Source organism: Harpia harpyja, chromosome 8 (genome assembly GCF_026419915.1).
Source record: "Harpia harpyja isolate bHarHar1 chromosome 8, bHarHar1 primary haplotype, whole genome shotgun sequence".
Lineage (NCBI taxonomy): Eukaryota > Metazoa > Chordata > Aves > Accipitriformes > Accipitridae > Harpia > Harpia harpyja.
In genome coordinates, this window is record NC_068947.1 from 46,219,807 (window position 1) to 46,238,214 (window position 18,408).

The 18,408-nt window shown below is 51.8% G+C and overlaps 1 protein-coding gene across 4 annotated transcripts in view; it reads left to right on the top strand.

Moving 5' to 3' along the window:
* Positions 1 to 18,142, top strand: part of BOC (BOC cell adhesion associated, oncogene regulated) — a 57,056-nt gene extending 38,914 nt beyond the window's left edge. The window contains exons 4-19 of one of the 4 annotated variants that reach the window (XM_052794554.1): positions 2,134 to 2,280; positions 2,875 to 3,018; positions 3,454 to 3,747; positions 4,571 to 4,843; positions 5,548 to 5,939; positions 8,597 to 8,762; positions 9,647 to 9,757; positions 11,031 to 11,237; positions 12,061 to 12,242; positions 13,381 to 13,486; positions 13,689 to 13,811; positions 14,495 to 14,716; positions 15,136 to 15,362; positions 15,955 to 16,034; positions 16,641 to 16,834; positions 17,432 to 18,142. In XM_052794554.1, the coding sequence (XP_052650514.1) occupies positions 2,134 to 2,280; positions 2,875 to 3,018; positions 3,454 to 3,747; positions 4,571 to 4,843; positions 5,548 to 5,939; positions 8,597 to 8,762; positions 9,647 to 9,757; positions 11,031 to 11,237; positions 12,061 to 12,242; positions 13,381 to 13,486; positions 13,689 to 13,811; positions 14,495 to 14,716; positions 15,136 to 15,362; positions 15,955 to 16,034; positions 16,641 to 16,834; positions 17,432 to 17,616 (3,053 nt within the window). In that variant the 3' untranslated portion in view covers positions 17,617 to 18,142. Of the gene's footprint in view, positions 1 to 2,133; positions 2,281 to 2,874; positions 3,019 to 3,453; positions 3,748 to 4,570; positions 4,844 to 5,547; positions 5,940 to 8,593; positions 8,763 to 9,646; positions 9,758 to 11,030; positions 11,238 to 12,060; positions 12,243 to 13,380; positions 13,487 to 13,688; positions 13,812 to 14,494; positions 14,717 to 15,135; positions 15,363 to 15,954; positions 16,035 to 16,640; positions 16,835 to 17,431 lie in introns of all 4 variants that reach the window. The other 3 variants (XM_052794555.1, XM_052794556.1, XM_052794557.1) reach the window with 3 other exon arrangements.
* Positions 18,143 to 18,408: the final 266 nt, after the last annotated feature.

Sequence of the window (18,408 nt, forward strand, 5' to 3'; positions counted from 1 at the left end):
TTTGTTGATCAGAGAAATATGCGTGATGTGGTCAGGCAGACACTGGGCTCTTGCCTCTTCTCCACCTCTTTCCATTTCTGTGGCTCTTACTATTTTATTCCTTGATCAAATATAAAAAGCAAAGAGGAGAAAATATCCAGCACCCTTCCCCTCCCCAGCAGTAACTTTCGTTGTTGGAGGAGCGCGAGGCGCTGCCAGCTTTTCACAAGTTAAGAGTTAACCTTCATCTGGCTTTAATACCCAGTGGAAACATGGCTCCCCTCCTCGGCTTGTCTTAAAGGATTAATCACATTTCTGAAGTTCACCCGTATTCCTTCTTTTTATTATTATTTTTTTTAATTGAACGATGCCAAGAAATTCCAGAAGTATTAAGCATGTTCGCTGCAAATCATTTTTATGACATTGCAAAACCTCCCCTTTTCTTTTCAACCTCCTCCTCTTCCCTCAGATCTGGAACGCTGGCTCCCCCGGCAGCCGCCCGGCAGCCCCTCCGCGCCGCGCTTGGGGAGGCTTTCTCGCTGCCTTGCCAAGAGAGCTGGTTTTTATTTAAACTCCATAAAGGATCTTGCTTTAATCAGAAAGTCTGCTTGAGAAATTTCATGTCACTTTTCCATGACTGTGGGTGGGAGAAGCTTGGAGCCAGAGTTGTCTTTTGCTCTTGGAGCACTGCTGCATTTCCCAGAGAACAAAAACACATTTTTCTGCTGGCCGGGTCTGCCAAGGGAGGCTGCCTGCCGTCCGCCCACCGCCAGCCCTCCTGCTTCCCCCCAGCTCTCCAAACTGCCCGAGGTCGCGGGCGCCATGTCCCGGGATGGGTTTCGAGGGGCGAGGGAGCTGTTGACAGCGCCCGGCCATGCCGTGCCATGGCGACGGATGCGACGCGCTGCCTTAGCGTGGGGTTTTGAAAAGGAAGTGCGGTCTCGTCCGGATTTAGTGGCGTGCCGCTCAGGAGACGTGTGTTAGTGTCGGGTCCCGGGGAAGACGGGCCGGCTTGAGCCCTGATGCAACAACGTGACTTGCGACCGACTGCGGGATGTGCAGTTGTCGCTAGTGGTCGCCTCGGCTGGTGCATGGCACTGTAAAAACGCGCGCGCAGGAGTTTTTTCCTGGCACAAAACCTTCTCCCTTCCAGCACAGGCTGACTGTGAGACAAACTTTGGGCTTGCAGTGCGCCGGCAAGATTTGCCATCGTGCCCAGGGAGAGCGGGGACCGGTTTAATCGCCGGGAAGTTTGGCGGAGCCAGGCTGGCGTGCTCCCTGCCCTGCCAGATCCATGGCGTTTCACCGCAGTCCTCCGCTCCTGCTTTGAAAAACAGGGAAAAGAAAACAAAAAGTCAAGTGCCCCTTCCCCCCTCGCCCCTGTGCTTCCAGTCCTGCTGCCCGCATCAGCCCTGCCAGGGGTGACCCCCATCACGGCCTCGTAGGGGTACGTGTGCTGGGACAAGGTCTTTTCACGGCTGCTTTAGGGAGAGGGCAGCTGCGCTGTGTAGGGGTGGAGCTGCTTTTCCTTGCAAGTCCCTGTTCTTTGAACTGGGGTGTGGGCACTGCTTGGGCACACATGAAGTGTCGTGGTTAACCAGCCTTCGGCCGCAAGATATTTGATGGGAGCGAGAGTGCCCAGAGTGGAGACGCTCAGGTGCTGGAGGAGTCAGGGCAGCTCTGGGAGCATCCAGCATTCACACACCTTCTCCCACTGTGTCACCCGGTGTCTGTACACCCTTGAAGCGGGCTGGGCTCCCTGAGTTACGACTACAAAGTTAGCTTCTTGGTAGCAGGACAGCAGATGCATTTGAAATAGCAGGCGGCAGAAGGACCATTTTTGGCCACCCTTCAGTGCTGCAGTAAGTTGGCTCATTTTTTACTCTCAGGCCAGGATTTTTCGCACCCAGTTTCTCGGCCACAGAGTAGGTGGTTCCTCCAGAAGCTGTGTCTTAAGTTATCTATTTTGTAGGAAGGAGGAGGAGAAAAAAAAATAAAGCTCTGAAACCAGGCCGGTTTCCCTAGCTGCTGGGGACAGAGGAGTCCTCTGCCAGCACTGCAGTGAAACAGCCCCGGGTCCACAGGGAGAGGATGAGCTGACACCGAGATGCTGAGCCAGCCACTGAGATGCTCTGTCCTTCGCTCTCTCTGCAGATCTCAAAGATTTCAAGTTCGATGGGCAGCATGTGATCGAGGTGGATGAAGGGAACACAGCTGTGATCGCCTGCGACCTGCCTGAAAGTCACCCCAAGGCTCAGGTCCGCTACAGCGTGAAGCAGGAGTGGCTGGAGGCCTCCCGAGGTGAGTGCCACAGGGGTCTGTGCCGCTGGGTCCCCTCCCAGGACCCTCAGTTTTACCCTTCCCTGCCAGCAGTAGCTTTCTCTGCCTGCTGCCTCCTCGTTGTCCCTTTGCTCCCAGTCTGAGCACAGGCTAGTTCAGGGTCTCTGCCAGGTCTCCCTGATGTCCCTGCTGCCCAGGACTGGGGAGCCACATGTAACACCAGCTTGCGAAAGGAAGCAGAATTAGGTGACGCACAGCGTCATTCTTCGTTGGGCACCTCCATGTGTCTCTGAAGCATTCTTCTTGGCCAGCCTGGATAAAGGCGACTCTGCGGAAATTTTTAAAATTTGGATCTGAATTTTGCAGTTTCCCTCCATCTGCTGCATGTGCCTGTGACAAGCTAGCTTCACCTGAGGCTCTGTTCCTTTCATCATTGCACCATGTCTTCCCCTGATATTTGAACCAAAAGGGACCATTTCAGTGCTGTTGGTGTTATTGTGTTGTGTTTTCCCTTCCCATTGGTCCACCTTTTCTTCAGGGCACTGCATATCTTCCAGGAGGCTGGGTGGGAGCGTATCTTGTGACCATGTGCCACCTCCTCTTCTCTCTCTGTAGACAATTACCTTATCATGCCATCCGGGAACCTTCAGATCGTCAATGCCAGCCAAGAGGATGAGGGGACTTATAAATGTGCTGCCTACAACCCTGTGACGCAGGAGGTGAAAACCTCGGTCTCCAGTGAGAGGCTCCGTGTGAGACGTAAGCTGCTCTCCCTTCACTGCACATCTTCTCCATAGTGCTTCCAGCCCTGGGAGCACGTACCAGTGCTACCACAGCTGGTTTTCTGCGTGAACCGACATTAGCAGTTGCTGGGAAAACTCCTTTCCAGCAGCACAAGGTCCCAGGGTCTGCTCCTGGGGTACGTGTGTGCAACCCTGGGATTGCTGTACCTCCTCAGGATTTGTTCGTGGTGATGGGCGAGCAAAGGCCCTTAGCCCTTCGGCAAGACTGCTTGCTGTGCGCACGCATCCCTTAAGGAATGTCCCTTTTGGCCTGCGTTGCCGTTTATCCGCCCCAGCGCAGGGGAGCACTGCGCTAGCCTTACCATTACTCCTACCTGCAGTCTGCACAGGGTGCTTTCCCACTGGCCACCTTCCTTCCCACCCACCTCCTTCCTCCTCCTCTCCTCACCAGGCTCCACAGCGGAGGCAGCCCGGATAATCTACCCCCCCGAAGCTCAGACCATCATTGTCACCAAGGGCCAAAGCCTCATCCTGGAGTGCGTGGCCAGTGGGATCCCACCGCCGCGGGTCACCTGGGCCAAAGATGGCTCCAGCGTCTCTGCGTACAACAAGACACGCTTCCTGCTCAGCAACCTCCTGATTGACCCCACAAGCGAGGAGGACTCGGGCACCTACAGCTGCACGGCTGACAATGGGGTTGGCGAGGCCGGAGCTGCATTTATCTTCTACAATGTGCAGGTGTTTGGTGAGTGCTGCTGTAGCCCTTTTTTCAGGAAGGGCTTGGACTTTCTCCACTGCTTTCAGGGGAAAATATTAGTGCTGCTGTGCTCTTCCTCTCCCTGGACAAACCACAATTTAATGCAAACCCTTGCTTGTGGTTCCAGTTTCTAGGAGACGGGACAAATTCTTCCTTGAGGGTGGTAGTTCCTCCTTCCTGGCTCCCACCATGGGCTGGAGATGGTGGATCCTCTCTTCTTCTGCAGAAGCTCTTCTCTTGTAATTTGTGGAACTGGGTTTGCGCTAACACTTTCTAGTGGAGGACTGGCTGCTTCTTAGACATATTTGACATTGGCATGGGGAAGACATCAGAGTGTCTTGCTTTTTTTTCTGTTCTGTAGGGAAGGTCTCTACAGGGTGGGAAATGTAAGGGATGCTACACCTTAGATATTTCTACCATGCATCCTTCCCTTTCTCACAAGCATTAGGGAGGCTGAGCCTATGTTTTATTGGATTGCATTTCATCCAGGTGCCGATGTGTTGTTTTGGCACAAGCGCAATCTTTGCAGAGTAGCATTTCAGCTCAGAAAAATGGGACTTGTAGGTGGCTGCTGTCGTCTGAGTGGGGCAGATGGCCTTGGGCCACCTCTCCTTGTGGTTCACGTGGATGCTGAAGGGGAGGTGCAATGAAACAGACCCCTGTGGGTCCCCACAAAGGGAGTGGGTCTTGGGGGTGGGGTAAGGATCCATCGCTCTGCCCTCATCCCTGCCAGAGAGCAAAGTGCAAAGCCATGACCGTGCTGTGCTCCCTGCCAAGGGGCACTCAGCAGCCACGTTTTTTCCCCGCACAGAGCCCCCGGAGGTGACCATGGAGCTGTCCCAGCAGATCATTCCCTGGGGCCAGAGCGCCAAGTTCACCTGCGAGGTGCGAGGGAACCCCCAGCCCTCCGTCATGTGGCTGCGCAACGCCGTCCCCCTCTCTGCCAGCCACCGGCTCCGGCTCTCCCGCAGGGCGCTGCGGCTGGTCAGCGTGGGGCCCGAGGATGACGGCATATACCAGTGCATGGCGGAGAATGAGGTCGGCAGCGCGCAAGCCATGGTGCAACTGAGGACAGCCCGGCCGGGTAAGTCCCTCTCTCCAAGCTTGTGACCATTCAATCCCAGAGCCTAACACACAGGCAAAGAGCAGGGGGAGCAGGAGAATAAAGTTGGTGTGGAACTCTCCCGCTTGTGTTTGAGGTGCCTTGGTCTTCCCTCCCTTTTTGCCTGTGCTTTGAGTGCTTTTTTGACTGGGATCTCCGTATCTCCCTGTAGAAACAGATGGTAGCAGTTTTACTTCCAAGTGCAGTGCCATGTGTGCATACTTGAGCTATCTCTACATGAGAGGCATAGGACATCTGAGTGTAGTGCCTTACCCCATGGCTTACTCAGCTCTGCCACTGAGCTCGCACTGAGCAAGAGCATAAACGCTGACATGGGTGGATTCACCTGGGGTAAGAGAGGTACCACCTGATTCCTTGGACCCTGCTGAACTTATCCAGAGTAAGAGGGGCTTCAGAGAAGGAGGAAGCCCCATGTGGCCAAGGTCTGTTCTCGGAGAGGCCCCAGTGAGGTGCGTTAGGTTTACAGCGGCAGAAGGAGAGGTTGTTGCCGACACCTTTTTGAGCAGCATAGCAGGCAGTGCCGCCTGGGACCCGATACCTCTAAGGTACCTGTGCTGCAATGGGTGTATAGCACCGGTGTTCTGAGAGGTTCAAGGGGCTCACAGCTCTGCCTTCACCCCAGACTGGGACGGGCATTTACCCTGCCTCGACACCTTGTCTTTCAGGAGCTACACTCAACCCTAGGCGAGATGCCCAGCTGGGTTTGGCTCAGCCTTCAATACCACCTTCCAGGGACAGTGCCTTAAAGCTGCCCCTGGATAAAGCTGGACTGCCAAAACCTGGGACGACCCCACTGGCAGCGTCTCCGCAGTGTGCGGAGAACGGGGAGCTGGTGTCTCCAGCCGAGGCCCCCATCATCCTCAGTTCTCCCCGGACATCCAAGACGGACAGCTACGATCTGGTGTGGAGACCCCGGCCTGACAGCAGAGCCCCCATCCTCTATTATGTGGTGAAGCATCGCAAGGTACCGCTGTTTCGCCCTGCTCCCATCTTTCCTCTGCGCCGTTCCACAGGCGGGCTGGTGGCCTCACTGCACGTTTTCACACCTCGTGAGCAGGTGCGTTGGGGCAGGGGCACCCATCGCTCACTGGTGGCGCTGGTTGGTGGGACCTCCTCAGCTGCAGCCTCAGCCTGTTGAGGTGCGATGAGTACAGGCTGCGAGAGGAGGTTTGCTGAGTTGTCCAAGAAGAGTCCATAGCGGTGCCCGTCTGCCTAAGTACGCAGAGGGCGTATGCACACACATGTATTTCCAGTCTGAAGAGCTTCCACTTCCAATTCCCAGTTGTGTGCTTACACAAGTAGGAAGTCCTGAGGGGAGATTGCTTAGTGACTTGTTCCGTAATGCTTTTGTCTTGGCGCAAGCCACGAGGACACCCCTGCCTTGAAAGGCTTGGGCTGCAGGACACAGAGTAGCAGCCTCTCTCTGCTGCACGTACCTGCCCTGCTCAGCAGCCCTGAAGCACCCACGCTCAGCGAATGTGAGGAGCTGGCAGAGAGCCATCAGAGCCATACTAAATCCTCTGGGAAAGGTCCTCAACCACCAGTTTTATTCTGGAAGCTGAAAGGCAGTGCACTGTTGAGCTTGGCTGGTGGCACACACCTAAGGGCTCCTGCCCTCTGCGGTGCTTCTCAGCACCGTGGGCAGGGTGCCAGCAGAGCTGTAGCCCAGCGGTTTCTCTAAATAGCGAAGCGTTGTTGAGATAAAAATTCTGCTTTTGAGGTGTAGAGCATCTCTTCCCTTTTTGCTGGGGATAAGTGCGGAAAAAGGGGGCTTGAATTTATCTGTTCGCTGCTTGTATTTGCTTTGAGTAGGCAGGGAGTTGCAGTAGAGAGGCAGGTTTTGCTTTGGGGGTTTGAGTACATACCAGATCTGGCATGTTTTGGATTCCCAGCCACTGCAAGGCACCATTTTCAATTATATGTGAATATATCTATCTATTTTCCTGGAATTGTTTGAGTTTGTGAAAATATGGTAGAATAGAAGGGTGTTATAATCCCTACCCATCCTTGATTTCTTTCTAAACAAAACTTAGGCTGAGGGTTTCAGCTAACCATCTCTTTAAAGAGCCCTTTAAAACAAAGGCAGAAGATGCCAACACAAGAACACAATAGGGCAAGCTTAAATGAAAAACAAAAGATGCCAAAAGCCTCACCAGACTATTGGCTCTGGTTGTCTGCCAAGAAGAGATTTGTCCCCCAGTGGTGTATCATCTAACTACCAATTCTGCATGCAATCTTAACTTGCAGGCTGGAGTTTGTCCATATTTTATTTGTTTTTCAGCGCTTCACCTGGAAGGGGCTGTAGGGCAGTGGAGGTCACCGTGGGTCACTGCAGTTTGCAGTAATATGTTTTCAGTGTAGTCCAAATTCTCAGCTGGAGACTCTTTCTTGGGATGCTTAAGGATTGTGTGGAAAGGAATTAGTCCCAATAACTGTTAAACTTGTTTAGAAAGAGTCTTTCTATCAGAGATCCTTAGGATCAAGTTATATAATGATCTGGTTTTGACATCTCTGACTGGAAAAGCATGTGTGTGGAGAGGGAAGGAATCGATTCAGCAACAAAAGAAAAGGCTCTTTGTGTGAAAGATGGCTGTAAGGAAAGTAAAACCTACTGATGGGAGGCTTACATTTGTACTGGGCAAGGGTCTGCTTCTCCTCTGGAAAATACCTGCGGATGTCTCTTCTTCCCTGCTCTTACGCTGCCTCTAAAATCTCAGCAGCCTGCAAGCAGTCAGATGCCACGCAGCCATTATTGTTGTTTCTTAAGAATTTCTCTTTTTCTTTCCTGGATATTAGCAGTCTTTAGGGCTCCCCTCCCTGGCCTCACAACTCTGCGGGCTCAGGAATAAAAATAAAACTAGGCAGGCATTAATCAGTCAGTGTCAAACGCTTGCAGAAGATGAATGATACGGCAGAGTCTTGGCATTTCCGTTTTGTTGCGTTGCCTGCATTGCTAATGCTCCTTTTGGCACCGGGTCACTTCAGTGTCCTGCCTATTTGCCTGCAAAAATATTATCCTTGCAGCTGGGGAGGAGGAGGAAGGTCCCACCTTCCTTCCCCCTTCTCATGGGGCATCGGGGCATCACCGAAAAACGAACTGTGTTTCCAAGCCTTTCTGGGGGCCATGGCCATACATGGTCTCTTCCCTGCAGAAACCTGTGCTCAAACATTATGGTTCCTCATTTCAGCCAGAAAGTGCCAGCGGTGAGGCTGGATAAAACTGGATAAAAAGCCATTAGTCAAATTATTTAGGTCCAGATGACCAAACTGGTGTCCAGGTGCGTCATCCCATGGAAATGGCCAGCATCTAAATGAGCAGCTCAGCAGCTGGGTTGCAGGAGAGATTTGGCTCCTAAAGCAGCTCGAGCCTCTGGCTAATGCTGCCTTTTGTGGGCTCACCTGCTCCAGAGCTTTATGTATGTTGAGGGGCAGTGGTATCAGAGGGGACCAGCAGACAGAACAGGGCTGAGTGAACCTCTGGGGTCAAGAAAACACGCTGGTGCTTGGTGACTTGTCCTGCTTATACCTGAATCCTTCAGCTTTGCAAAATTAGGCTGGAAATATCTCCTTCTTTTGCAGGCAGGGAACTGGTGTCCGGGCAGGGAAGGTAGCCCTGGCTGATACACAACCTGTCATGAAAATTTCTGAGCTTGGTGCAGGCAAGAAGCCCAGCCTGCCCCCAGCTTTGCAACGCCTGCGTCGGTCTCTCAGCAGGTCACCAATGCCTCAGACAGCTGGGCAGTGAGGGACGTCCCAGCCTCGCAGCACCGCCTGACCCTCACCAAGCTGGACCCTGGGAGCCTCTACGAGGTGGAGATGGCCGCTCACAACTGTGCCGGCGAGGGACAGACGGCCATGGTCACCTTCCGGACTGGTAAAGGTCAAACCTTTCCCTGGGTGTTTTGCTCTGAGTCAGGGGAGGGCCCCTCGGAGACATCCCACACCAGCCCTGAGGCACAGGCACTGGGACAAAGGGGCTGTTTCTGCTCTGGAAACCCAGCTGCCCTCAGCTTAGAGCGACTCTGTCAGAAGGGAAAGTGGAGGGTAGGGTTGAAATGGGATGGGGAAAATCAGGTCTTCCCCTCTGCCTGGGTTGGAGTAAGTCCCTTCCTGTCTCAGCATCTCAGTCGGACACCTGCAGAACCATAGAAAATAGGTCTGGTGGGGATGTCATTTAATCCATCCTCTGCCTGCAGACAGGATCAGCCTGTGGGGGTTGTTCCCCACGGGTGTTTGTCTAATCTGTCCTTAAAAGCTTGACCTGCACTAAAGGAAACTCCAAGCCTTCCCATGCAGTCTGCTTGGTGCAGAGCTGTCTTAACCACTAAAAGGATGTTCCAAACGTCTATGCTAAGTCCCCCTGTCCCCTGGCTGCTTTTCATGTCTCCAGCAGGTGTAGGGAACGGCGTTCCCTTTGTAGCAACCTTCCCCATGGTGGTAGGCTTGCTCACGTCTCCCCTCAGGCCACCACCCTGTGCTAATTACTACCTTCTCAGGCAGAAATCAAGCAACATTTCAAGAAAATCAATTAAAAGTTTTAGAAAATTAAATACAAGGGCGACCTATTAACAGTTTATCAAACGTGCCCCTTTAGATCTAGTTCCTGCCTGCAGGTTGAGTGCTTTGAACCCCTAGGGCCGTTTGAGTCCAGAAAGTACTTACCTTGCCATTGTGGCTGGGAATATTTTCGTTGCTCATCACAGCAAAAATTAACTCTGAGCCACGTCTCTGTGTCACTGATGCCACCTTCCCCCTTCTGCACAGGCCGGCGCCCAAAACCAGAGATTGTTGCCAGCAAAGAGCAGCAAATCCAGAGGGACGACCCAGGCACAAGCACTCAGAGCAGTAACCAGTCTGACAACAGCCGTCTGTCCCGTAAGGCCCTCTCTGAACTGGGCAAGGAGGGAGGCCGAGGGGTCCTGGATCTCTTGTGGGTGGCAGTGGCCAGGTCGTGCTGGGGTTGAAGTCTCTACTGGGTAGAGCAAGACTGTGCAAAGCTGGATGGATAGTCTCTAGCTCCTGACAAAGAGAGGTCCTTCTCGGACACCCCTGCTACAGCACTTGGCAGGCAGCCTGTCTTAGGAGAGCAGGCTGATCCCACTGCCTGTCCCCATCATTAATGCAAGGACTTGTCAGAAACTCTCTGTCTCTTGCTGAGTTTCACATGCAGGGTTCAGAACGCCCTGCCGTGGAGTCTGCAAATGTGCGGTGCAGAGGACCAACAGGCTGCTGTGCACCAGTGGGTGCTGGGGGAAGGCAAGGGAGAAAGGGGAACAAAGTCCCTGCAGGTCCTGGCATCCTCCTCTCCCAGCCAAGCCCTGACAAGGGGCAGTTAGCGCCCATTCTAGGTGTGCAGGGTGCTCCATTTGGGTATTTTGCTGCACTGGAGAACCATCAGTTCCTTACTGGTTAATCCAATTCATTGTTTCCCACCTTGTGTCTGCCATTACTATTATTCACCAGTGCCATTATCTGTTCTGTGAAATTCTCTCCTTCAATCCTTATCCTTTCCGTGAAGTTCCCTCCTTCAATCCCCTACACTTATTCATGTGTTGCCTTTTCTTTCATCTTCACAGCTCCGTTCATCTCTTTCCCTCCCATCTTTTGATTGTTTTCCTATCAAATTACATTTCTACAGTTCAGAAATTTTCCCTATTTCCTCCTCAGCTGGTTCTTCTCAATCTCTCCTGTTTTCGTCTCCTACACTTGTCTGTCCCCAGTGTCAGTCTCCCCCTGCTCACTGCTTCCACATCAGCCAGGCCTTTTGCTCTGTCTCCAGCCCTGCATCCACAACTCTCACTGCTTTCCCTCCCATGATGGGTGTACACACCTCGAACCTTGTCTCATCCTGCTTGAGCTGGGTATGGAAAAGGAGCAAGATGCAAGCAGGAGTAAAAGACATTTTCAGGGCACAAGCTTGTGGTTTAACCCCAGCCAGCAACTAAACACCACGCAGCCGTGAGGAGTGAGGATTTGGGGGTGCCAGCTCTAATGAAGAAACAGAAAGAGAGCATTCAGGACTTAAAGAGCATGTGGGTGGATGCAATGCAGGTAGTCCTTCACCCACATACCTCTGAGCTACAGGATCCTCGAGACAGGGCGAGAGGAATGTGTTTCATGTCATGATGTCCTTCTATGCCCCTTGCAGCTCCAGAGGCACCAGACCGTCCAACCATCTCCATGGCATCAGAGACGTCTGTGTACGTGACCTGGATCCCCCGTGGGAATGGCGGGTTCCCCATCCAGTCTTTCCGTGTGGAATATAAGAAATTGAAGAAGTTGGGAGACTGGGTCCTGGCCACCAGTGACATTCCTCCCTCTCGCCTCTCTGTGGAAATCCCAGGCCTGGAGAAAGGTAGGCAGGTGTTCTCCTCCTTGCTTCCTGGAGGTCTGTAGGAAAGCTGTGCAGTCCCTGTAGGATGCTTAGCCATCTGTCACATCATGCTTAGGCCCGGCATGTGCAAGCAAAACAAAGCCTTCCCAGCTCCAGTCTTAGATGCATAGGGAAAAGCTGCAGATGCTTCTCCAATTTCTCCAGCTGCAAAGACCAGCATAGATTTGACCTCCCTCAGGGAGGCTTGCACATGCTTTTCTGTATTACAGGATATAGTTACTAGAGGCATTTGGTTTTGCCATTTACTAGACCGGACAGAACTTTCCTTAGCCACAGGCAAGACAGATGGGCACACAATTCCCACTGCGCTTCATGTGAGAAAAGATGGCATCACTGAGCTGGACAGCTTAAAAGGGCAACGTAACTACCCCAACTTAAAGACCAGTAAAACAATCTTTGGGTAAAAATTATTTAGGCTTTGAGCTTTTAACTGATGTTTGTGTACTTAATTTCCATGTAGTAGATGAAGGATGCCTTCCCATACCTGCTTTTGGGTCAGGACATCCTTTCAGGCATCTCTGAATCCACCCACACACCTTCCAGACTTGCTGCCTGACCTCTAGACCATCCAGACAGGAATTGGGGAAGGCAAATAAAAGCAGGCTCCACCTAGCACATGGCTGAGATCTGGCCATTCAGTGTTTGTACTTTGATCAAAACCTCTCTGTAGGCTCTATCTTCCGGAGAAGATGTAGCCTCTCTCCACAGGCAGGCCTGTGCTGACAGTAGAAGTCTTGGAAGACTCCAAGCTCTGCAACTCTTTTATTTCCCATTTTTCCCCTAGGCACGTCCTATAAATTCCGTGTCCGGGCACTGAACATCCTGGGAGAGAGCGAGCCCAGTGCGGCATCTCGGCCATATGTGGTGTCTGGGTACAGCAACCGAGTCTACGAGCGCCCTGTGGCCGGGCCATACATCACCTTCACAGATGCCATCAATGAGACCACCATCATGCTGAAGTGGATGGTAAGGTTTGTAGGGGTGGAGATCTCTGAATGCACAGGAGGCAGGTGTGTAGGTGCTACTTGCCCAGCTTACACATCTTCCAGGTTACCGCACGGGAGCCTGTCACCAGCACAAATGGATCTGGGATCCATTGGCTCCCTCCACCAAAGGAGGACTGGGCTTGGACCACATAGAAGTGGGGGAAGTCAGAGAGCCTAGGAAACCCTTTTTGTCTGAATCCAACACTGTACACAGGAGGCATTTCAGTGGGTAACCTCAGGGTCTTGACCATTTTGTTCAACAAGCACAGTTCAAGAACGCACGGGGCGGCTGCTTGCTCTCTTGGCCAAATTCCTGGAATCCATTAGCATCTCTGTCTGTCCTAGTAGTTTCCAGCAGATATGTCCTTCACTCTCACTTGCTGGGTAGCAGTTCTAAAAGTGCTGATAACCATTTACAGCAGTCCACCCCAGAGGATTTTTAGTGGGCAGGATCTTTTGGATCACAAGCCCAGATCCAAGTGTTTCCAACAGCTTAGATCTTACTCAAAGGGACATATTGCCCTCTTGTCTCCTAGCTGCTTCTAGCCAGAAATTGCTACAGGGCAGGATGGTCACTGCTGTTCATTTAGACACAAACAGTAGCTGACAAAATACTGGGTGAAAGACAGCAAGAACACATGGAGCTGGGACAGTACTGCCCTGGGTGGGGGAAGAACAGAGCTGTCTTCAGGAACACAAGACTTCTGCAGTCACCGTTTTGTGGCAAGATGCAGTTTGCCTGGGAGCCATGAGCCTACTGGAGTCAAGGTGAAGGTGTGCTTGCCCTTGCCCAGCTGAGTCACTGTCATTGAGGAATTTTCTCTCTGAAGCATTGGCTGTGGCTGCTGAGGGGGAGCAGAATACTGGATGCTTGGAGTGACAGGTCCAGAGTCATGGCTTGTCTGTTACCTGAGAGAAGCAAGGTGTGAGACTATTGAATAGCACTGAGCAATTGGTAGGAAGCCCTTACTGTGCAAACCAGTAGCAACACAAGGAAGATCCCCATGCTGGGTCTTCCTCCTGTCCCATTCCATTTATCCCCACTGCTCCTCACCTAGTACAGTATGGAGCACATAGACATCTCTGCTAATTTCTGCTCTCCCTCCCATTCTCTGCAGTATATCCCAGCCAGCAACAACAATACTCCCATCCATGGTTTTTACATCTACTACCGCCCCACTGACAGTGACAACGACAGTGACTACAAGAAGGACGTGGTGGAAGGTAGGAGATACTGAGACACTGGTCCCAGCTGCTCGTTCTCCCCGGAGGAGCACACAGCCAAGAAAGAGCCATGTGCACAAAAGGCACAAAAGTTGGCTGCTGCTGCTGCCCAAGCCTGCTTTACGTAGCACTGCTGCAGAGCTGGGCCAGCTGCATGTTCCCCGAGGAAGCTAACAGCACCATGTGTTTGTTCCCTCCTCAGGAGATCGGTACTGGCACTCCATCAGCCACCTGCAGCCAGAGACCTCGTATGACATTAAGATGCAATGCTTCAACGAGGGTGGCGAAAGCGAGTTCAGCAACGTGATGATCTGTGAAACCAAAGGTAATCACCTTCACAGGGCACCTCTGGGAGCGCAGCCTGCTGCCTTCCTTGCCTGCAGCTGTCAGAGCACAGCAAAGCGGGTACCATCCCTGCCCAACAGTGCATCATCCAAGCTCAGGCAAGGTGATGGAGGCGGCACTGGGGAGAAGAGAGACGTAGGTTTGTTGATGCTGTTGATCAGTATGCGTATATACCCATACCAGTACTCGCAGATCCTTGTGCAGAGTCCATCACTGTTTCCCTCAGAGTGGTAGTTACCTTTTGTTTTCCTAAGTATCACATAGATGGTGACTGGAACCAGAAGGGCTAACTTTCCCTTGCTGTGCCGAACTCCTGTGTTTGGTTATAAGCAGGTCCCATGTCTTCCAAGCAGCTGCACTGTCATGCCAGGAACAACATTAAGTCCAAGTGTGCATTTTGGAGAAGCTACTTTCCTTTTTCCTTTTGCTTTAGCAGTCCAAGAGCCTGGCAGATCTATAAGCCAAGCACAGAGGACTTGTCTGCACTGCAGTATGCATCAGCCTAGGAAATCCTCTGTCATCCAGAAGCACTTCTTTAAAGCCACTGTAGAAGTCTGTCCACTCCACAGCAGCATAGACATCCCTGGAGCGGGCTGCTATTCCACTTGCCATGTCTGTGTCTAACTCTCTCTCTCTCTCTCTCTCTCTCTCTTCCCTTCGCAGCTCGGAAGTCTCTTGGTCTGCCAGGTCGTCTGCCACCCTCCACAGTGCCTCCTCAGCAGCATCCACCACTCAGTGGTGGGCACAGTGGCCTGGGGACAGGAGCCATGGTGGCCCGTTCTAGCGACTTGCCATACTTGATTGTAGGCGTTGTGCTGGGCTCTATCGTACTCCTCATTGTGGCTTTCATCCCCTTTTGCCTTTGGAGAGCCTGGTCCAAGCAGAGTAAGGGTTCTTTCTGGAAGGCTGATTTACAAGATGTGCTCTGCCCTGTGGGTTAGATCTGACCCTGGGTGTAGTTGGGTCAAACACCCAAAATGTGAGGGCTGCACATTCTGGGAAGCAGGGAGAGGGTGGGCAGAGGGCAAGTCTCAAATGTCCTGTGGAACCCCATAAAGACAAAGGCCACTGTTTCTCCCTTGCCCTGCTTACCTTGTTGAGAAGGAACCCTGGGACTGGAACAGGGAAAGGGGTACTCCCTTTGCCTTCGTGTAGGGCCCCTTTCCAACATTTGTCTCCAAGGGTGCTTTGGGTGCCGAAATAGCTGCCTGGCAGGACTCCCTAACACTATCCCTGCTGAGCTTCAAGAAGCTCAACTTTACCTCTGATTTTGTTCTCAGACTTCCTTTTTCTTCCCTCTGCAGAGCAAACCATTGACATGGGCTTCCCAGGAGCTGGGCTGCTGGTATCATCCTGCCAGTACACCATGGTGCCTCTGAGGGGCATCTCTGCTCCTCGTGCCAATGGACATCCCTATGTTAACAGGCAGCCCTACGCCAACGGGGCACATCTGAACGGCATCTGCCCCTCTGCAGGAGTGGGGTATGCAAGCACCAAGCCCCAAGATTACAGTCCAGATGAAGTGCCACTGGTATGTCCACACCTGTGGTTAAAAGTTGGTTTGACATGAGCTGGAGGCTGTGGTTGCAGTGAGAGGGCTGACACCCTTTGCAGCATGTAGAAGTGGCAAGACTGGCTTCTTAAAAGAGATTCCCCCTTTGCAGTGGAGTCTGAGACATGGGAGGAACAGGAGGGTCTCCAAAACACTGGTGAAGAGGTGGTTTCTTGGGGCAGTGGCTCAAAGTATGGAGGAGGCAGTGAGCAAAGGCTACTCTTACGGGAATGTTTCCTGTTTCTCCTGAGCAAAGCTCACAGGGACTGACAACGTCGAGGACTCTGTGTGTAAACAGTAACACAGGCCGAGGCAGTGCCACAGCTGGGACTATAAATCGGTTATTGTCCCTGACTGATTCAGCAGTAAGCATGAAGTGAGTTTTTCAGTGCTCAGTTCCACTGTCCCCTGTAGCAAAAGAAACAGTTTCAGCTTTCTCTGCCGTCTGTCATAAGAGCTTCATCAGTCTGCCCCATGGCTCTGGCTCTGGCTTCGGCTCCCAGATCAGCACCTGCCTCTTAATGCTGCTGTGTGGCATTGCTCTGCTGAGAATCCTTCTCTCTCCTTCCAGTCACATGAGGAGACCAACGCCTTGCTGCAGGCGAGAGTGCTGCAAAACGGGAATGCCCAGCAAGACTACCAGCCCTCCAGGTTAGTCCTGGCTTGTGGAGGGTGGAACAATCCAGTGGGACCCACAAGACCACATGCTTACAAAGCTTGCCCTCACCACACTCCCATCTGTCCCAATTCACTTGGGAAACAAATCCATGCTCCCGCACTAGGCCTTCTAAATTCTCTTCATACAGCTCATTCCTCTTATGGTTTGAGGGTGGGATAATTTAATTGTAGAGATGGCCCAGACCTTCCTCCCCCTGCTCCTAAGCGGGAGACTGAAAAGTACGATGAGAGAAGCTAAAATCTGTGACTGGATGCTGATAAACAGCTGCCCCAGAATCTGGCCAGGGTCCAATTATGAGTGCTTTGTGTCTTGCTGTTCAGATGTCAAGTCATTATTCCCATGCTCCCCGAGAGACACTACTCCTCCCAGCTCCTGTGGCATATCACTTGAATCGTGGATACCAGGTCCCATCACCTCATTCCCATCCTGCAAGTACATCCCAATTTCTACTCGTCCCCTTGTTCAGGAATGCTCTGTGTCATTGCTTTGATGCGACTAGCTGAGATGTTACATAGGTCATATCTTTCAAGGAGGAAAGATCTGTTAATAGTGCTAAACCTTTTTGTCTGCCTGCCCAGATTGCCCAACTCAAGAACAGTAGATGGCTCTTTCCTCTACAGTCTCCCGGATGACTCCACTCACCAGCTGCTTCAGCCACAAGATGACTGTCCTCACCTTCAAGAGCACTTTGTTGGCCTCCATCATCCAGTGATGGGCAGCAAAGTGGGAGGCCCTAGCCTGGATGCTCGACGGGATCCCCTGTTCCACCAAGGTCAGTGGTCTGGAACATTCCACGCTTGCTTCATCTCATCATTTTAGGCTGATCTTGAAGGGAAATCTCACTGTAGAGCCTTTCTGATGGCTCCGTTTATGCTTGCTTCTGTGGTGCAAGGACAGTTTTATCACTGCATAGAAAAACAACAGCATGGAAAGGCCATACTTGCAGTTGGGGACTGTAAATAGCCTCAGTCAGTTTTAGAGGACACGTTTCTCATTTCTCCAAAAGCTTGAGCTGTATGCTGCCGGAAGGGCACATACCCATATACCCACCTGGAGTTGCAGAGACACTGTCCTTTAGTCCTTCTTAATTTTGCATTTTCCAGACCAGCAGTGAAACAACAAGGTCCCTGAAAAATTATGTGAATCCATCTCCCTAGGACCAGATCCATTGATCCACCCCTGTAGTGTGGATCAAACTTGTGTGCAAGTGTAGGATCAAACTCCCATGGAGCCAGGACTTTCAGAATGCAGATCTTCCTCTTTGATCAGAGTACCTATCCTCGTAAAGTGGACTGTTGACTAGAAAGCTACCACAGCATCTCCCAATTCTGTATGCATTGTAATCGTTTCTTTCTCCTTTCCCTTTCAGGAAGCCCTTGCTGCCTAGGCCTAGTGCCAGTTGAAGAGGTAGAAAGACTAGATTGCTGCCAGTCCAGAGGAGACCTACATCCCCAGAATCCAGTGATCACATCTTTGGGTCAGGACCTACCAAGACATCTGAACAGCAGCCCGCCACCACTGAGGCCCTTAGAGACTCATTCTCCCACCAGCTAGGGACCAAGCTGCCTTTTGCAAAAGACTTATTCTAAAGAGAAAAAGAGAATGGGTATTTATTTTTGTATAACACCCCTATTTATATATTTATGCACTTGTATATAGATGTATATGTGCCTTTTATAATGCTATGGAGACAGAAGGCATCCTCAGCAAGGTCACAGGAGGGCCCAAGAAACAAGGCAGCAGCTATCCGTGGCACCGGGCTGTTCATCAGAGCACAAGATTGAAACAGCAGCACAAGAGACGTCGCAGGACATGGGTCCAAACAGAGCTGCCACCACCAAGATCTAGCACCCTCTTGCAGTGAGGGCTTCACAAAGGTCTTTTCCTCTCCCCCACAGGAAGGTTTGTCCCAGAACCACGCTCCTGTGAATGGACTGGAGTTATGCACTCTGCCTAATCAACTTAAACAACCCTTCACATACACGCCATCTGCAGCCGCGTATCTGTAAAGACAAACCCACGCTTTAACATCTAAAATAAAGGCTTTAGTCTTTTCTGTGGCTGGCTGTATGCTAAATCCTCCCACAGAATGAACCTGCTCTTTTTTCTTGCAGAAATACAGCAAGCAGGACACCCGAGGAAAGGTGACATTTTCCTGCAGTTATAGTTTTCCAGCTAGCCACTGATGCAAATCATCTTAATGCTGAGCTCAGGAGAAGAGGGACAGCCACTACCTGTGCCAGTTAAATGACATAAAACTTCTAGTGAGGAGCATAGCTGGAGGAAATTTTCATTTATCTCCAAGGACAGCTGCATGAGTTTGGTGGTGGAGGGGAGACAGATGGA